The sequence below is a fragment of the Vulpes vulpes genome, chromosome 13, assembly GCF_048418805.1.
Source record: "Vulpes vulpes isolate BD-2025 chromosome 13, VulVul3, whole genome shotgun sequence".
Taxonomy (NCBI): Eukaryota; Metazoa; Chordata; class Mammalia; order Carnivora; family Canidae; genus Vulpes; species Vulpes vulpes.
Genome location: NC_132792.1, coordinates 50,517,509 through 50,535,669, shown reverse-complemented (window position 1 = coordinate 50,535,669; position 18,161 = coordinate 50,517,509). Strand labels below are relative to the sequence as shown.

The window sequence follows — 18,161 nt, the reverse complement described above, 5'->3', positions numbered from 1 at the left end:
CAGAACTGTGAGAAATAAATTTCTTTTGGTAAAGTCATCCATTCTGTGGGTATTTTGTTACAGCAGCCCGAGCGGACTACTACATATATGTAGAACAATAGATTTTCTCTTTCATATTTGATTTGCTAAAAGGAGCCTCAGAAGTAAGCTATCTTTGATGTCTAATAGATGTTTTTCTTTTAGCTTTCAAGAAAAAAAGTTTCTTTTAATTATTTTTCTTTACTAACAAAATATACAATAGCATCACAAGAAGAAAAATCTTTTTGTTTAAAGAGCCTTTTACCCTCTAATGTTAAACCTGTAATTCAAACTAAACACAGATTTTATTTTGGTACAATTAACGAAAAAAACATTTTTAGTGGTTTCACAAGTGGCTAAAGTCTCTGTAATTCCCCTACTCTTCCCTCATATCCTCACACCTCATATTTGCAGTACCTCTGCACATTACTGAGATCAAAAGGTGGGGGGTGGCGTGAGGCTGCATTAGCAGCATACTTATCTTCTTACAGTCATTTCCCAGAAGCTACCGGCATACTTTCATCCATCTCACTGGCCATAATCATGTCACAGGCTCAAACCTAGTTGCAAGGGGAGCTGAGAAAACAACTATTTAGTTTATCCCATTCCTATTTTGGAGGGGGCAAAGAATCTTTAGGTTAGTCAATGAATGGTATTTTGCTATACTGGACTGGTAGATGAGCTAATTCTAAGAAATAATTGTTCAAATATGGGCTTAATCACCCCCAACGTAGGCTTTACATTTCATATCATAGCAAAGAACGTTAGCCAGCATCTAATATTTCTTTGATTATAGTTAGCTAGGTTGCAAATATTCCATTAGGGCAAAGTCTATACCAAGTCTTATCTGTAATCTATTACAATAAAACACAACTTTATATTGAGTATACATTAGCTGTATTTTTATTACTGTTTTGTGTGGAGCTAATGACACTATTCTACTTTTCTGTCAATGATACACAAGGAAGTGGCAAGGGTGGTCTTCTAATTTGAGGCTATGGTTAAAACCATAGTCTGAGTTTATAAATATTGTGTCTTGACCAAGAACCTACCTATAGCTTACTACTAGCTAGCATTTCTAAATTTGCATTCCATATTCACTAATCCTACTTAAGAACATCTTTTAAAGGGAAGGATAATTTAGTTTTGTGTAATTACTGCCATCCTTAATGGTGCAGTAATTGTGTTAGTACAGGCTATGACAAGTTCTTACCTAATGTAGTATAAAATATCATTCAGATCTGACACTTTATCAGCACAAAGTACATCTGTTTCTAATTGGAGATCTCAAATAGGGAGGAAAACTGGGGTTGAGAAAATAAGAAAAATAAAGCTATGTTTACTACACAAAAGCACAACTCCTAAGGTTCTAATATGGTAGCTACAGGTGAGCTACAATTTCACTTAAGGCTGCCCAAAAAACAAATAAAAAAAGAGAAAGACAGTAATACAGTCTTTAAGATAAAAACAAATCAATTCTCAAGAAAAGCACAGGTTTTACTGCTGAGATTTAAGAGAATCTTCTCTTTTGAGTCCTCATAAAGGGTACACTGTGTGGAATGGCAGATATTAGCCTTAAAAACACATGTTGAAAATACAAATTCTGATGATTGTTTTGCTAGTAGAAGCCAATAGCACAGAAGTGCAATGCAGTAAAAATAATTCTATTATCTTTTGGAAGAACTAAAATGTGGATCAAATATGTAGCTTTCTGAAAATTTCCCAGAGGATACAATTTAGATTCCTCTCTTTACTAGTTGGGAATCCACACTTATTTATAACATAATCCCCAAACTCCTCTATTCCTGTAAGTAACAAAACATATTTCAAACTAGACAAATTATTTTTAGACCTAAAGCAACTGCTCCCTTCTAATATCACACATAGTTGAAGTAGACTACATAGATTAAATACTTAATCTCAGAATCGTAGACAAATTAAAGCACATTTTAAAATGCTGGTTTATGGTTTTGCTACCCATACATGAACTTAATTTTTAAAAGGTTAAAAGATTATTCACAGAAGTGTTTCCTGTTTGAATTATGTTCATTTTTAAATTAATATTGGCTGTTACATTTGAAGTGTGCACCTAGTCACAGACTTAAAATGATCAGTAATATAAAGTGTAAACTTAAAAATATATCATAAACTCATTCCACATCTGTGAAATGCAGCAGTTAAGTATAATTAAATTTACAATAATTTGTAATAGGACATTGAAATTGAAGGGGAAAATGGTATTCAAGATCTAAACAACACAGCTACTGCTGTACTGAAAAAATAATTTATTAAGTGAATATAATACTGGGAATAAAATGCATCATAAAAGTAAAAAAAGTAAATTCTAAATATAAATAGTGGTTTTATTAATTAACAAGAGTTTTTCTTCACCCATCCAAAACTTTACATACAATCTCCCGAAAGGCCAGATTTTGAAAGTGTATGGTTCATTTTAAAACAGACATGTATGTAGCACGTGAATATCTGGAATTTAGCAAAGATCATCTTGTCATTACACTAAAAAATGATACTAATTTAAAGGACTGTTCTTTTTAAACCTTTTCAAGCCTAGGATATTTTGAAATGAATAAATAGTTTATTATATTCTTTCTCTCTCCCAGGATAGTAAACACATTTCTAGTATACTTTGTGGAAAATACTCTGAGACAGAACATATTTGTGCATTTTGACAAAGGCTTTTAAATTTTTTTGAACTTTGGTAAGAAGCAGCCTCTGTTTCAGATCAAAAGTTAACAACAGCCACTTGACCACTTAGTCTACATAAGTAGAATTTTTAAAAACCGTATTTTAATGTGTACATCAAGATACTGATAAACTTTTAGATAGTGAAGAAAACAAAACTAGAGATTGTAATTCTGCTTCCCCAGTAAGTTTCCCACACCTTTTAGAAAGCACATGCAGTTCAATACACCAACTGGGATTTCAAAATGCTAGCACAATTACAACACTTATTAACAGCAATTTGCAAAGCAGTGGAAATAGAAAGTAAACGAGTAACTTCATAGTGTAAAAATGAAACAAGGCACTTTCAAGAACTGTAAGCAAATCTGAAACACTTTTTCATAAAGCTGACTCATAGACCCTAGCAGACTGCTGTAAAAAGTGAAATAGTGAAGGCACTACATAATTCTTTTTCCTAACTCCATTTACTAAAGAAATTTACCAATTAAACTTGGCACAAAAGAGTTTAATTATCATAAAGTGCATCACTTGGCTAAATATATTAAAAGGAAAATCAGCCTTAATACATTAGAGCAACATATTCACATATAGAGACATATAAATGCAATCCCAGGAGTCAATGTAGCTAGGAACATTATAGTATATATGGCTTTTTATTCTCTATTTTTTTATATAACTCCTTATTTGCTTAGAATCTATATTTCCAAAAGAGTATACCTTGATTAGCAAAAAGAGGTAGTATTCTGAAAGAGGAAAACTCACTGATTCTACAGGTAGAGGTTTAAGATAAAGATAATAAATAAACAAGTACAACATATTATAATAAACTGGGACACCTATTATGGTATTCTGATACTGAATTAGCTTTTAAAATCAAGGCTATTTTATCACTTTAGCTATGTTATTATATGTTACTATAGGTCTTTCAAATAGTTTTCCTTTGGTATTAGAAAGTTTTCTTCTTTTTAAATAGCAATAACATTGCAAACAGGCAATTTTTATTTAGAGATGGTAAATGCGTCAATATTTAAAACTTAATTTGTCTTTACTGCTGATTTAAACTAATGAAAATATATCATGTCAGAGTTACAAAGAAGTTTATATATCAACCAGGTAGCAACATGCAATTAATGTCCATGTAACTGATATAATTGGCATTTTAAATACAACACACACACACACACACACACACACACACACACGAGTACACAAGCAGACATTGGTCTGGAGCAACATATTGGCAAAATACCAAAATAATTTATGCACATTATTTAAGAATGTCAATCTTGATAACAACTCTAACTAGATTTTTTTTTTTTAGTGTATTAAATACAAAGGTTGGATAAAAGACCATTTAAAGCAGCAGTGAATACATTTCCTATCCCGATAACTTAAAAAACTTTTCTTTATGTAAACTTTATACATGTGCAATCTTTCTGTTTTCTGGAAATGCTTCAGTCTTTTTTTCATTTTAAATATTCTAAATTTGCTGAAACATAAATGGAAGGAACTGCTTGTCATGTTATTAGTCTTCTTCTCCATTATATGCCACTTCTGCTACTTCTATGTCTGATACAGAATTTTCAGGTTGACTAAAACTTAAGCATGGCTTATCATCAGCTCTGCAAAAAAGAAAAACATGACAATGAAGACATTAGATATTTCACTTCATTATTACCTTAAATTTTTTTTTCATCTAATGTAGAGAATATTTAAATATTAATGGAAAAATATTTAATGGGGGCGGCCCGGGTGGCTCAGCGGTTTAGTGCCGCCTTCAGCCCAGGGCCTGATCCTGGAGACCTAGGATCGATCGAGTCCCACGTCGGGCTCCCTGCATGGAGCCTGCTTTTCCCTCTGCCTGTGTCTCTGCCTCTCTCTCTCTCTGTGTGTGTGTGTCTCTCATTAATAAATTAAAAAAATATTTAATGGAAAGAAATATTTAAATATTTGATCAGAAATTTAATATTTTTAAGTTGTCAGTACCAGACAACACCTTTGGAGATATAGTTTTAACTCTTTCAGCTCTCTCAACTACCATTTATCAATAAAAGTCCAGTTTATAATGACCTGTGCCCACATAAAATTTGTTTTCATAATTACAGTTTAACTATCACTAAAGTATTAATGATGACTTTGAACTTATAAGTAATAAATATTCTATGTACTTTCAAATATACTATCTTTTCATCATTTCTGTTAGGTAGGCCGGCTGGTTGCTATTATGGTATCCCACTTTTTGAATGGAAAAGACTGAAGGATATTAATTTGTCAAACTTTACAAACTTTATTAATTAACTGAATAGTTAATTTAGACATATCTTCAAAGTAGTAATATTTACAGCCTAGATGCGAAAGACTCATTTTTAGAGACAGTCTAGGAGGTCTATAGTCCTTCTCTTTTACAATATCACTGAGTTCATTAAAAAAACAAAACAAAACAAAACTCTATGGAGTATCACTGACTAATTCTAATTATTTAGATGATCAAGCTATAATAAACTAAATATTATTTACCCAGATTCTTCATGCAAAACATCTTGATCAACCTCAAATGCGGAAGACTCCACCTTTGGGATGTGTTCACCTTTTGTTTCTGACACGTGTAGTGATTCTTCAGGTTCTAAAGACAATGTCCTAAAAGTAAATTATAGCAACAAGTTATTTTCTAGAAATAAAGTATATATTGGTTTATTTTTGTGAGTACATGTAGCTTTAGGGGTCTTCAGCTTTTTTTAATGTGGCTAATAAATTGCTGACTCTGGGAGTCAACAGAGAAATTAGTACTTACAATTAATGTAAAATGATTTTAACATCAATTCAATATATGCTGACAAGAATGCAAACTACAACTTTCATATGTGAAAATATGACTAGAAACAAAGGTAGTATTTAAATAGGTTAAAATGAATAATGTTTATTTTGAACAGCTATAGGCTTCTATTTCTGATGCTTCCCATCCTTTAAATGGTCAGCCTTCTAAGTAAATTATCAAAAGGCAATTTTCCTAATCTATAAAAAAGTACATCAAAAGTCTAAGACTTCTGGAATCAGAATTTTCTAAATCATATTAAAATACAAAAGATATTTAGCCCAGAGTATGAAGAGTTGAATGAATAAGGCTAAAAATGCAAGTATCACAATACACCTGATTCTGTTTTCTAGAGTTTCTATATGAAGTTGCTTTTCATTCAGCAGTTTCTTCAGTGATTCCACCTCTTTTTGTTTTTCAAGTAGTTCTTTTTGAAAACGGTAGTTTGTCTCTTCTAAAGTTTCACAGAAAGCCTTAAAAACAAACAAAAAAGGGAAAAAATAAAATTAATTACTTTTACAGTATCTTCCTCAAGAGCATTTATTTGAAGAGTCAAAGGACATAATCAAAATAATATGTGTGCAGCCGAAACAATCTATTCTCTTCCCTCATCTTTTTTGGTCTCTTCTATCTTGACACTAGGTCCCAACCTATCTGCAGGACTTTTAACTACAAATCCCCTTTCTTGAGAATTGTTAAGCAGAAAGCCACGGTGCTTGAAATGAATATGTGATAACCCACTAGCATAGAATTGGGGGAAAAAATAACCAATAACTACTGTTTAAGTTTCTATTCTCCTTCATCTAGTTTTGCCTAGTCCTACATGAACTTACTTTTTTAAAAAATTGTGGCTACTGATTTGTATTAGCTCAGAGCAATACTATTTTAACAATCTCCTCTATAGTACCTAAATAATGCCAAGTTTTTTTCAACATTGCTATCCTTTTGCTTCTTTTTCCATATTCATTCAAAACTGACATTGTCTCCTTCATACCCAGGATACTAAACACTGCTGAAATAAAGATTAGGACAAACAAAATCATACTACCATAAAAAATGTCATGAAAAAATGTGGGTGACTTATCCTGAGGCTTCCAGTGTTGCTGATCAATTCTTTTAACTATTCCCATTTATCTATCACTCTTTGTCATGTCTTCTCTGTGACTATTTTAAACCTTCACTCCTGGCAAGTCTCCTAAAATGTGTTACTATCGCTGATTCCAAACCCAGCAGATGATCTTGATTCCTATACAAGAAAACAAAAAACAAGAAACCCACTGACTCCCTGAATCCCAACTACATTTGCTTCCTTTTCTTTTCCTCAAGAACATGATTCTTCAAGTTACCTTTCTACCCTACCTCCTCTGGAAGATACACTTCCTCCTAATTTTTCAAGCTTTCCCCTTCCCCTGGACCCAAAATTTAGTTAATAAACTTGACTGAAGTTGATTAAGTAAATCCTAAAAATTTCACCATAAAAAAAAAATCATCTTCATCTCCCTCTTAATCATGAGTCTCTAGCTACTAACTCATCCCCTTCCTTTCAAAACAAAACTTTTTCCACAAGTTTTTTATCACCCAAATTTAGCCCCTCATTTACTTCTAAAATCATTAAAGTAGGAGCTTCCCTCTCTTTTTCTCTACTAACTATGCCCAGGCAAAGGCTAATAATGACTTTCTAATCATCAAACCCAAAGTATTGTTTTTTTCTTGACTTCATTGTCACTATTGACCTAATTTTTTTAAAAAAATTAATGGAATCCTATTTTACTGGCCTCCATAAAACTTTCTGGTTCAACCTGTTAACTTTGACAGTTGCTTTTAGCTTTCTTTTTTTTTAAATTTTTTAAAAGATATTTTATTTATTTATTCATGAGAGGTAGAGACAGGCAGAGAGAGAGAGACAGACAGACAGACAGACAGAGAGGGCAGAGACATAGGCAGAGGGAGAAGCAGGCTCCATGCAGGGAGCCCGACGTGGGACTCGATCCCAGGTCTCCAGGATCAGGCCCTGGGCTGAAGGCGGCGCTAAACCGCTGAGCCACCCGGGCTGCCCAGCTTTCTATTTGTTCTTTGCATGTGGGCATTCATCAAAGTTTTGCCATTGGTTATATACTCTCTTGTTCTATATGCCATCCCTGGGCAACTGCACTTACTGTGAACACTTCAGCTCTCATCTCTACATATCCTATCAACTTCCAATGTGGTTTGTTGTTGTTAATCTCCAACAACTTTCCTTAGTGCATAGACATCATTCATATATCTACTGGTCCTCTTCAATTAGATGTGCCAATGGCAAGTCAAACAGCATTTGCAATGGAATATCTATTATACAGCCTCATTATCAAAGCCACCAGGCAGGGATCTCAGATCACTCCATTTCTCTAATTTCTATGGCCCAAAGATAACTATCTTTCCACCTTGCTCTTCTCCTCACCTCCACTGCCTCATCAACACCTCTAGTGTTTCTGTCATTTGTTCTCATTTCTATAGTCTTCAGTTCTGAACCAAATTATAACACCAGTAAGCTAATAGGCATGTTCACTTTGCAATCTGAGCTGGCTTTCTTCTTTCTTTCTTTTCTTTTCTTTTCTTTTTTTTTCTTCTTTCTTTCTTTCTTTCTTTCTTTCTTTCTTTCTTTCTTTCTCTCTCTCTCTCTCTCTCTCTCTCTCTCTCTCTCTCTCTTTCTTTCTTTCTTTCTAAGATTTTATTTATTTATTCATGAGAGACACAGGCAGAAGGAGAAGCAGGCTCCATGGAGGGAGCCTGATGTGGGACTTGATCCTGGTACTCCAGGATCAGGCCCTGAGCCAATGGCAGGTGCTAAACCGCTGAGCCACCCAGGGATCCCCTGAGCTGGCTTTCTTAAAAACAGATCTTATCATGTTACCTACGATTTAATACTGCCTAAATAATAAGGCCAAATATCTTACCTTGGCAAGTGAAGTACCTTATGATGTAACATATGCCTTTTACCCCAACCTCAGAGCTTGCTGTATTTACTTTTCCTTTCCTCTGGTCCTCTGCATAACCCATGTTCCACCCAACTGAATTACTTTCAGTTTCTCAAATATTTGTCTTTATATAGATGGACGTATATAATACATTTCATTCTGTGGCTTTTTTACCTAATGACATAAGATGAACCTTACAAACACTCCCAATGTAAAGATCTGGGTATATGCACATTATGGAAAAACTAAACAGTTTTCAACTATCATGCCAATAGAATGTAGGAATACAGAGAAAAAAAAAAGAAATGAACCATACATAACTTCCACTGATAACAGCACGCGTGACCAGACAAACTAAGGCCTCTGGCTATAAAATATCTAGCTAAAAACTCAACATTTTAAATGTGGGCAAGAAACAGAGGTAAATCACAGAGAACAAAAACAAAGAGGAATGAAAACAAGTGCCACCAGCAAGTGCACTGACATAGCTTTTTGTTAACTTTGAACTTTAAACACCAAGATGGGACAAGAGATGAGTCAGGCATATTTTAAGGCTAGTGATTAAAAAAAAAAAAACCCAAAAAACAAACAAACAAACAAACAAAAACAGAGAGAGATACTCAGGAATAAAGTAAGAACTCTAAAAAGCCAAGCCATTAACAAAACTCATTCATCAACATAAAAATGCATCAAAGAAGACTGTTTCATCCTGGCTTTTAGGTGGGAAAGAGTGTCTTCCCTGAAGAATCTATAACCATGGGCCAGTGCTTTCTGTGGATTTTGGTTTGAATTTATACTATCATAATTAGTCAGAAACACCCAAGCTTAGAAATTAGCAAAAAAAAGAAAAAAAAAAAAAAGAAAAAAAAAGGTCCAGGATCAATGATACTCAAGTTATCTCTGCATAAGCAAGCAAACAAAGGATATACCCTCAACTCTGGCTGTTCAGGTTTCCTGGAGACAAAGTTTTAATCAAAGTAAATTTATAATCCCAGGGCAGCCCAGGTGGCTCAGCGGTTTAGCACCGCCTTCAGCCCAGGGTCTGGTCCTGGAGACCCGGGATGGAGTCCCACGTCAGGCTCCCTGCATGGAGCCTGCTTCTCCCTCTGCCTGTGTCTCTGCCTCTCTCTCTCTCTCTCTGTGTCTCTCATGAATAAATAAATAAAATCTTAAATAAAAAAAAGAAAAAAATTATAATCCCAAATTACAAAACCCACTAGGAAATCATCCACTGAAAAGAAGGATTAGAATTCCATAAACTTCAGATAGCATATTACTATATAAAGACCATAAAATATGAACATGTATAATGACTTTAAAATATTTTTTAAAAGCCACTATTAAAAAATATCAGGTATACTTGACACAAAAGAATAGAATGTCAAGACATGAAAAGTATAGTCAATATTATTAAAATCTTAATGGATGTATCAGACAGTAGAATAATCCTGTCTGAATGCAACATAGTAAACTAGAAGCTAGAACTAAGAAAATTACAGAATTTATTCATTGAAGAATGACGCATAGGGAGATGGAGACAGACAACATGAAGGAAAAGGAAAATAACACACATATTTATAAACTGAGTTTCTGAAAAAAAAAAGAAAAAAAAAAAAAAACCCAGAGAGAATGTGGAGAAGCAATACTCAGTGAGAAAACAGGAGAAAGATTTTTAGAACTGATTAAATACTAGTATTTTCAGATTTGGGAAGAATAAAAGGAAGACGAAGTAAACACCAATCACAAATAAGACAGTAAAGCTGCAAATGCTAAAATCAAAGAGGTTTCTAAAATACTAGGAAGAAAAAAACCAGTGTACTAGAAAGGGACAACAATGAACTGTGAACAGATGTTTCACAGCAAAGGCGATGGAAAAGACCTCAAAGCACTGAGAAGAATGACTATCAAGGCAGAATTCTAGACCCAATTAAATCATACTTCAAAAATGAGAGCAAGATTTAAAAAAATTCAGACATTAAAGACCTAAACCAACACACAAACACTGAAAGAACTATTAAACAATGTACTTTAAGAGCAGTTACTTGAGCCCCGGTGGAAAGACTGATATGAAAGAACTTGGAATGATGAGGAAACAAAGTGGTAAACGTGCAGGTAAATCAAAGGAAGCTTGGCTCACTTTGGGGAGGCTGTAAACAATAATGGTTCTAAATTATTTGATGAGAACAATATATGACCATTAAATAAAAGACAGTGAATACAGAGCTTAGAAGCCAAAAGTAGAGGGAAAAAGGAAAGAGAGAAAACTCATTAAATATATTAAAGGAAGAAAAGGAGAAAAAGGAAGGTAAATAAAGAGTACAAGATAAAATGGCAGAAATAAATACATATATATTGGTAATTACTGGACACATCACAATAAACTCATCAGTTTAAAAACAGATTTTTCTGTTTGCATTAAACCCAAAAAATCTACCTCTATGATGCCGACAAGAAACACACTTTAAATATAAAGATAGAAAAATACTTATCAGGCAACAGGCAAATCTGCTCTTTCTCTCCCACAAAAGGTACAGTTTATTAATCTCAGAGCAATGTGTTTCAAGTGGAAAACATTACTAGGCACAAAAAGGTCACTATCTAATAATAAAAGGAATGATTCACTAGTATATTTCAACTATAGAATTAAAAAAAAAACTTCAATAACCAACCATAATGAGTAAATTTAGTATACTACTTTTGGTAATTATAGATACATTAAGAGTTTTTTGGGACACTTGGGTGACTCAGTGGTTGAGCATCTGCCTTCTGCTCAGGGCGTGATCCCAGGGTCCTGGGATGGAATCCTGTTATCCGGCTCCCTGCAGGAAGCCAGCTTTTCCTCTGCCTCTCTCTGTCTCTCTCTCATGAATAAATACATAAAATCTTAAAAAAAAAAAAAAAAAAAAAAAGAAACCATCAGTTGTTAAAAAATCTACCCATAAAACTACAAAACAAACTAAAGAAAATATCAGACTCAGGTTGTTTTACAGGTGAGTTCTAATGAATACTCAAGGAACAAACAATACTGATCTTATTCAAATGGTTCTGGAGAAAAGAAAAAGAGAGTATTTCTCTATTTATAAGATTGGTATAATCCTGATGCCGGATCCAGTGACAATAGCAGAGAGGAAAATTATATCATAAAAATTCTAAATGCATTATAATTCAAAACCAGCAATTTAAAAAAATGCTGAATTAATGAGTTAACCTCAGAAATGAATGTTTTATCATTTGAAAATCTATGAATGTGATTTACCATGCTATCTATTAAAAAACCCCATATGATCATCTTTATAGATAGAAGCAAAAGCATTGATAACATACACATACCACAACCTTTTAGCAAACTAAGAATAGAACTTCTGTAACCCAAAAGCAAAGGCATAAAAAAATACAACCCACAACTTCCAACAGCTTGTAGGAAACATCATATTCAATGGTGAAATATAGAATTATTAAAGTTAGTAAGAAAGGAAAAGATGTTTGCCATAACTGCTTCTATTTAACTGCAAAGATCCCAGTTTGCATACACACAAAAAATATGAAAGTGGAATAAAAGGTATTAAGGATTAAAAAGGAAAAACCATAACTGGTAGTATTTCAGAAGGTATGATTTTATATATATAGAAAATCTAAAAGGATCCACAAACTAATGAGAGATCTCACCAAATATGTAATATATAAAATATATAGAAAATATAATAGTAAAAAAAAAAGAAAATATAATAGTAATAAATTAGAAGATAATAAAATACCAATTATGATAAAAAAAACCCATAAAGAATAAATTCTACTGCTTTCTCTAAAAGTTAAAGAAAAAATTCAACCTTTATTGAAGACTTCTAAAAAAGACCTAAATAAAGCAAAGATCTGTTGATAGGAAGATTCCATTCTATAATGACTGCTCTTTAAAATTTTTCAGTAAATGTATTATAATTCCAAACAAAATACCACCAGGATCTTTCCTAAACTCAGAAGTTGATTCTACAATTCATATGGAAAAACAAATAGTCAATTTTGAAGAAGAACAAGGAAAGGAAAGCTTGTCTTGCTAGATACAGAGATTATAAAACCATAGTAATTAACATAGTATAGACTCAATTAAGAAATAGAATAATAATAATGAAAACAAATAGAAATTCTAGAGTTGATCAGCCCATTTGCTGACATGAAAAATTAACGAGAGGCTCAATAGCAGATTTAAAATGACAGAAAAATGAGTGAGCTTGAAGATAGTCCAACAGAAATTATTCAGCCTGAAGAACAGAGGAAAAATGACTGAAAAACATGAACAGCACTTCAGAAACATATAGTACTATGTGAAGTGTGTTTGTAATTTGTAATAGGAATCTCAGAAGGAGAAAGGCAAAAGGACTGAGAAATTATTTGAAGAAGTAATGGCCAACAACTTCCTTAGTCTGATGGAGAGCATTAATCTGCCAAATCCAAGAAGTTCAATGAAGCCAAATTATGATAAACACCTTGACATATCATAATTTGACTGCTGAAAGTCAAACAATATCTTGAAAGTAGCAAAGGCAGAATGACTCATCACATCCATGGGAACAATATAAAGGTTGACTTTTGATCAGAAACAATGGAAGCCAGAAGACAGAGGAATGACACATGGTAATGAAAGAAAAAAAAAATCAGTAAAATTCTCCTTCACAAATGAACGTTCCCAGATGAACAAAAACTGAGAATTTGTTGGTATCAGATTTGCCTTACAAAAGGTACTCAAGGAAGGAAGGCCTTGAAGCTGAAAGAATGTGATAACACCAATCCACAGGAAGAAATGAAGAGGTATTTAGAAATGGTAAATATATCGATAAATATGAAAGAGTTGATAACATTTTCCTCATTTCTTTCTTAATTTATTCATAAGTGAAAAGATTGTATAAAGAAATAATTATTACACTGTATTACTGGGTTTATGACATAGAGATTTAAAATATGTAATAATATTAATATCTGGCTGGCTTAGTTGGTAGAGCACGTGACTCTTGATCTCAGGGTCATGAGTTTGAGCCCCATGTTAGGCCTAGAGCTTACTTAAAAAAATATGTAATTATAGCAACACAAAGGAGGGGAGGAAAAAGATATATTGGAGCTAAGTTTATAATTCCCTGGAATTAAGTATTACTCTTAAGTAGTGTTAGGATGCATACTGTAATACCAGAGCAACCACTAAAAAATAAAAAACTAAAGATTTCTACAGAGGAATCAAACTGGCATACTAAAAATATGTAAAGTAGGCAGTAAAGGAGGAAGAGGACCAAAACAGAGGAGATAGATAGAAAATGAATTGCAAAATGGCAGATGTAAAAGGTAAAGATGTCAGACTGAACAAAAGACCAAGACCCAACTATATGCTTTATACAAGTGACAAACCTTAGAAATTCACAAACTGAAAGCAAAAAAAAAAAAAAAAAAAAAAGGAAAAAAGATAAATAGTAACCATAAGAAAGCTGTAATAAACAATAAACAAGACTGCATGGTATTGGCATAAAGATAGGTAATTACGTCAATTGAAGAGAATTAAGAGTCCAGAAACAAACCCAATCTTTTATGTTTATTTGATTTTTGATAAGGTGCCAACACAATAAATGGTACTGACAAAATTAGATATCTACAAGTAAGGAACTTAAGATCCTTACCTCATACCTTATAAATATCTATCAGGTCAGGATGGATTAAAGACTAAGTTGAAGAGCTAAAAACTATAAAACTTCTAGAAAAAAAAAAGGAGAAAACTTTTGTTTTCTACCCTGTGTTAGGCAGGGTGTCTTTTTTTTTTTTTTTTCTTAGTAGGCTCCATGCCCAGCATGGAACTTGAATTCATGACCCCAAGATCAAGAGCTGGATGCTCTACTGAGTGAGTCAGCCATGTGCCCCTAGGTAAAGATACAATACCAAAAGCATAAGCCATAAAAAAAGTGATAAACCTTTTTAAAATTAAAAACATTAGTACTTTAAAAGACACAATTAAGAAAATGAAAAGATACATACAGATCAAGAGAAAATATTTGCAAATCAAATATCTGGTAAAGGACTTATATCCAAAATAAAGAATTCTTACAAGTCAATAAAACAGTCAAACTTAAAAAAAAAACAAAATGGACAAAAGACTTAAATAGACAATTCATCAAAGAAAATACATAAATGGCTAAAAAAAAAAAACATGAAAAATATCAACATATTAAAAAAAAAAGTGACCAATATAAAACACTCGGGAAATGGAAATTAAAATTGTAGTAAAATACTACCACACACCCATAAGAATGCCTATACTCCAAAAGACAGATAAATTATGTTTATGAGGACATGGATAAACGGGAACTCTCATATACTAGTGGTGGGAATATAAAATGGTATAGCTGCTTTAGAAAACAGTTTGCAAAAAAAAAAAAAAAAAAAAAAAACAGTTTGCAAGTTTCTTTAAAAAGTTAAACATAATTTGCCATATAAGCAAATGTTCCATTTCTTGTTTAATCCAAGAGAAATGAAAACAAATGTCTACACAAAGCTTCTACGAGATTGTTCACAGCAGCATTAATCAAAATAGCACAAATTTGGAAACTATTCAAATGTCCCACAACTGGCAACTAGATAAACAAAATGTGGTATATACATACAATGAAAAACCATTCATCAATAAAAAGTAATGAAATATTCATAGAGGCTATATACGGTTGACCCTCAAAAACATGATGCTAAACAAGAGACTGTAGAGATTATATACTGGATACTATATGTTATGCATAGTGTATCTGTAAAAGAATATGTATATTGAATACTGATTACACACACACATACACACACACACACACACACACACACACACACTATGACTCTATTTACATAAAATATCCAGAAAAGGCAAATTTGCAGATCAGTAGTTGTCTGGAGCTGGGAGTGTGGATGGATTGCAAAATGGCTTGCAGGAACTTTTTCCAAGGTGATGGGAATTTCTAAAATGGAATTATGGTGATGGTGGCACAGTCCTACAAATTTACTGAATTTTATTAAATTGTACATTTACAATGGAATAGCAAAGAGCTAATTTAATGGTTGAAAATTTTACTTCAATAAAGCTGCTTCCAAAAAGCTATGGCATTCACTCTAATACAAAGAACAGATTCAGTTTAACTGAAAACAGTACAAATCTACCAATTAAATCTGTTCCATTTAAATGCCATTGAACATTCTGGGGAAAAAAACTTGCGTAAAATCCTAGCTAATCTACTATAACAAAATCTGTTTTGTGAATCTAGCCAAATGCTTTAAGAAACAGGCCACTCTAACACGTCAATTACCGTAATTTGAGGAGCATCAAGCTAGAGTTGAATTGATAACAAGACAATAACCTCTACTTCTGAAGGTAAGTTTTAATTGATTTTAATTGTAGGTTCTTTGACATTTAGATGAAAGAAAACTCAGCATACAAATAGCATTTTTAAATGTAGTAAAATAAATTTCCTTATGATTTTTTTAAACAGTAAAAAAAAGGAGGAAAAAAAAAAAAGCAAGATTTAATTTCAGAGCTCCATTAATGGCATGACATGTATGAACTTTTATTTTTTCACTGAAGTAGGTTCATGTATTTCAATGAAAGACACCTTTGACCCAAACATTAGAAGCTTTCTGTGTAAAACTATGATGCTCTAAAATTAATAATACTTTGCTGTTTGCTATTCCATTCAAGAAACAATATAGTTATTGTACTGTATTATTTGTTCCCCTTTCCATGTGATATATAATACAGCACTTACCCTGCTTTCTTCTAGGCTATCAAATGGACCTGGTGGATCATCCAGACAAAGAAATTCTCTTACTGCAAGGCTTTTCAAAGGAAAAAAAAATAAGCTGGGGTACAAATAACCTTACAAAAGACAGCAAAAGCCAGATACTTTGAAGCTATACAGCGTTTTAAGAAAGTTGGTTTTGAGTATATACCAGAAGCAGTAAACTGGTTTACGTGTTTTTACACAACCAGCCAAATATAAATATAAAATCTATAGAAGATACTAAGACTTTAAAGCAGTTTTCTACAAGATACTAAGATTTTATTTATTATTATTTTTTTTATTTTTATTTTTTATTTATTTATTTTTTCAAGATACTAAGATTTTAAAGCAGTTTTCTACAATCTTATGAACATAAATAGAGATTATAAATTCATGCTACATAAAAACTGCAGGACATAAAATATAAGCCACAATAATGGTACAGGAGACCAACATAAATGATGAATAGAAATAGTATTACTTCTAAAAAATATTAATTTACACTAGTCTAAAAATGTCATTATCTTGTTATGAAGAAATACAATTTCTAATTTATACTTTATTTGTTTCATTGTCAGGAGATGCTTCTAAAGTAACTGAAAAGTATTTACTGAAGCAAGTTAAAGATTTTTCTTACAATCATGTTTATTACAGTAATTTACTTATTTTTCCTAAAGAGTTTAAGGGAAAAAAATACTGAACAACTTATTTCTGAATTATCATAAATTTCAAAATAATGAAATACAGTTGACCCTTTATTCACACAGGGGTTAGGGGTGCTAACCCCTTGTGTGGCTGAAAATCTGCATATAACTTTTAACTCTCAATAAACTTTACTAATAGCCTACTGTTGACTGGAAGCCTTATCTGTAATATTAATGGTCAATTAACACATATCTATAACATTAATGGTCAATTAACACATATACTATACCTTATATACTGCATTTTTACAATAAAGCTAGAGAAATGTTATAAAGAAAATCATAAGGAAAATACATATATAGTACTATGCTGTAAAAAATCTTTGTATAAGAGGATCCATGCAGTTCAAAGCTGTATTATTCAAGGGGCAACTGTAATAGGGTGTTGTCGTTTTCACAATTACCAGAAACAGGTTAAAAGGTAAAAAAAAAACTTAACTTCCTTGTTTAAAAAAATACCTTTCTAAAAGGAATTTTGGACTGAGAGGCAACTTTGTGTGCATGTTAAAACATACATATGAAGACTTAAAATTTTTAAGTATAAAAGGATAAAAATATGATTTTTTGATGTACTGCATAAAGGAGATGTCAACCTATGCTGAAAAGGCAACGGCATGTTGGGGTCCATATTGGGTCAGACGGGTTGATGACGACAGGGGATGGTCATGAAGAGACGAAATATATGATGAAATCTTTCAAAAAGTAAAAATAATATGAATCAATATAGAGAAGTGGTATTAAGAAATTAATCCAGATGATCATAAAGAAAAAAGAGCGATTTGTGGACTATAAAATCTTGACAATACAGGTAATAAAGAAAACAGATTCAGGGAAACTGAGAAAACACTTGAATATTCATAATCATGAAATAATAGAAAGGACCTTAAATGTGATCTAGCTGCTTTTTAACAAATGTGATCCATAGTATGCTTTTTATCCTTTTCATGTGTTCAGCCAAGAGTATACCTAAACACCCCCAGGAATAGGGAATGTTCCACCTCTTAGAATAAACCATCCTACACTTGAAAAATACTGAAAACTAGGGAATTATTTTTCACTGTGCTGGGATTTTTCTCCCTGCAGCATTTACTCACGAATCTTAGTTCGGCTTTTGAGCCATTCAGAGCAAATCTGTCTTCTTTCACATGATACCCGAAAAGTATATTGAAAATGTATTTCCCCA

At 32.4% G+C, this 18,161-nt stretch overlaps 1 protein-coding gene across 4 annotated transcripts in view; it reads right to left on the bottom strand.

Moving 5' to 3' along the window:
* Positions 1-2,283: 2,283 nt before the first annotated feature.
* SNX16 (sorting nexin 16) overlaps positions 2,284-18,161 on the bottom strand; it is a 39,109-nt gene continuing 23,231 nt past the window's right edge. For all 4 annotated transcript variants that reach the window (XM_026012973.2, XM_026012984.2, XM_026012979.2 and 1 more), the window contains 4 exons: positions 16,260-16,329; positions 5,870-6,006; positions 5,239-5,358; positions 2,284-4,343 (listed from right to left, as the gene is read on the bottom strand). In XM_026012973.2, the coding sequence (XP_025868758.1) occupies positions 4,247-4,343; positions 5,239-5,358; positions 5,870-6,006; positions 16,260-16,329 (424 nt within the window). In that variant the 3' untranslated portion in view covers positions 2,284-4,246. The remainder of the gene's footprint in view (positions 4,344-5,238; positions 5,359-5,869; positions 6,007-16,259; positions 16,330-18,161) is intronic.